This window comes from Rhagoletis zephyria, unplaced genomic scaffold (assembly GCF_001687245.7).
Source record: "Rhagoletis zephyria isolate East Lansing unplaced genomic scaffold, Rhagoletis_zephyria_1.1 Rzeph_scaffold_03661, whole genome shotgun sequence".
NCBI classification, from domain to species: domain Eukaryota; kingdom Metazoa; phylum Arthropoda; class Insecta; order Diptera; family Tephritidae; genus Rhagoletis; species Rhagoletis zephyria.
In genome coordinates, this window is record NW_016160744.1 from 723 (window position 1) to 2,957 (window position 2,235).

The window sequence follows — 2,235 nt, forward strand, 5'->3', positions numbered from 1 at the left end:
CAATTACCCAAATATGAAACTTGCGCGTATATATGAGTACCCTTAATAAGATTTTTGGGACGTATGTATACATATTGCAATCACTTCTGGAAATAAACTTAAACATGTTCACGTTATAATTTTTACTTGGCCTTAATAAAAAATAAACAGAAACAGATAACCGATGACCGATAAGATGAAGTTAAACGATAACACTAAATAGAAAGAAAATATCGTTGACTTCTATGCAACCCTGAAAAGGAAGTTTTAATTGACAGCTGTCAACGTGAAATTCCTTCTTTTCCTGCAAATCGTCTTTGAAGGTGGATGTGCTTTTTTATTATTCGAAAAGTTAAATAACTTTAACAATTTTCCAACATCTTATAAACTTTCAGATTTCCATCTGACTTTGTATTTATACTAAGAGAACTGCAATCATGGTTGCCGTCAAAAAACAGGTAAATTCAGGTTTTTGTTGGACGGTGACACGTGGTGCCTAATCCCTCCGTTGTTTGAACATAACCTAAATAAGTGTGTATTTCTTTTCATTTTCAGAAAAAGGCTTTGGAAAGCACCAACTCCCGTTTGGCCTTGGTGATGAAGTCTGGCAAATATTGCTTGGGTTATAAACAAGCTTTAAAAACCCTGCGTCAAGGCAAAGCGAAATTGGTGCTGATTGCCAGCAACACTCCAGCTTTGAGGTGAGAAGCGCAAACATTTGTGTACGACTACAGAGAAGTAGTATTCCATTGATTTGCTTGCTGGAGCCATATGGAGTCTTTCGAGACTGAGAAGTATGCTCCCATACAAGTTTCCCATGTTTTTTTGCATTTTGCAATTCAATTTATTCGCAATGGAAGCTATGGAGTAGTTACTCTCAGAACAAATGTTGTATAGCGCGCCTATGTTTGGGGCAAGTGCAATGACAGACATCCAAATGGCTCCAGCAAAATACACCAGGTAATTCGTTTTGTATTGTATTAGCTAATTTAATTTGCTAGATGATGAATGTACTAAGCAGACATATAATGTTGATATTCAATTACTACTAGAGACTCTTTCTGAAATTATTAAGCACATACGTATTGCTTCATCTTACTATGCATTTCTAAATTTATTTCGTTTTTACTTGTAGGAAATCAGAGATTGAGTACTACGCTATGTTGGCGAAGACCGAAGTTCAACATTACAGTGGCACCAACATTGAATTAGGTACCGCTTGCGGTAAATATTTCCGTGTGTGCACCATGTCCATCACTGATCCTGGAGATTCGGACATCATTCGATCGCTGCCAGACAATTAAATCATCACTGAAGATGATATTTTTTAAATAAAAACAAAATCATAAACAATCCATTTTCTGTTTTGTATTTTATTTAAAAGTGGAGTAAGAGATATTTAGATATATCCTTCCGCCCCTCTTCTTAGATAACACAGGAAGGGTACTTCTACTAAGTGTTATAATCCCTAAGCTCGGTCAAAGGCCGCCTGCGCAGAAAATTCTGATTAGGGTAATTTTTTCACTTTAGATGAAAACCCTTGATGTGTTTATACGCTATGCTAGGTACACGTTCGTGAGCATGGTCATTACAGTACATACTTAAATTTTCGTGTATGATTGCGATTCATGAAATTGTGTTTGTGCAGCTAATTTTAACCCAAATTCGTGAATTGGCCTACGCATAATCGCAGGAGTAACGGGATTGATATATATATAAAGTAATTAAATTCTCATTTACACAAGGCGATTTTTGTTGCGGCAGCTCGCCGTTTGTAGGAGACAGCGAGACGTGGAAGGGAGGGGGCACCGGGTTGCTCGTGCTCAGGCAACACGCTTTGTGCTCTCGTTCGTCTGTGTAAATTGAGGTAGCGGTTCACAGTCGACAGCCACAATTGCATAGAAAAAAGTCACCGGGTGTAAATGATACGAGCAACACCAAAGGAAAAATCGGGTCGACAAAAGTTTCCGTGTATAAACACAGGCTAATGCGCAAGGCGAATGTGGTGTTGCCAGAACAAACACAAAAATTTCAATGGACCTCCGCACACTGGACTGCTGGACTGTACGGACTGTATGGATGCGCTTTGGCTCAGTCCGCCTAAAACCGGGTTTTTTTGTGGATAAGACGGGGAGAGAGTTCGAGTTTACCACGCTCATTTCAGTTCGTGAAAATCGCGGATTGACGGTGGACTGACACGCACACATAGACAACATGTTTTCTATTTCGTTTTGTTTGCATGTGCCACATGCACTA

At 39.0% G+C, this 2,235-nt stretch overlaps 1 protein-coding gene across 1 annotated transcript; it reads left to right on the forward strand.

The window, feature by feature from the left end:
- Positions 1 to 234: 234 nt before the first annotated feature.
- Positions 235 to 1,336, forward strand: LOC108369418 (ribosomal protein L30). Its single transcript, XM_017624520.1, has 4 exons — positions 235 to 302; positions 375 to 437; positions 535 to 680; positions 1,115 to 1,336. The coding sequence occupies exons 2-4, from the start codon at positions 417 to 419 to the stop codon at positions 1,281 to 1,283; spliced, it is 336 nt and encodes a 111-aa protein (XP_017480009.1). The 5' UTR covers positions 235 to 302; positions 375 to 416; the 3' UTR covers positions 1,284 to 1,336.
- Positions 1,337 to 2,235: the final 899 nt, after the last annotated feature.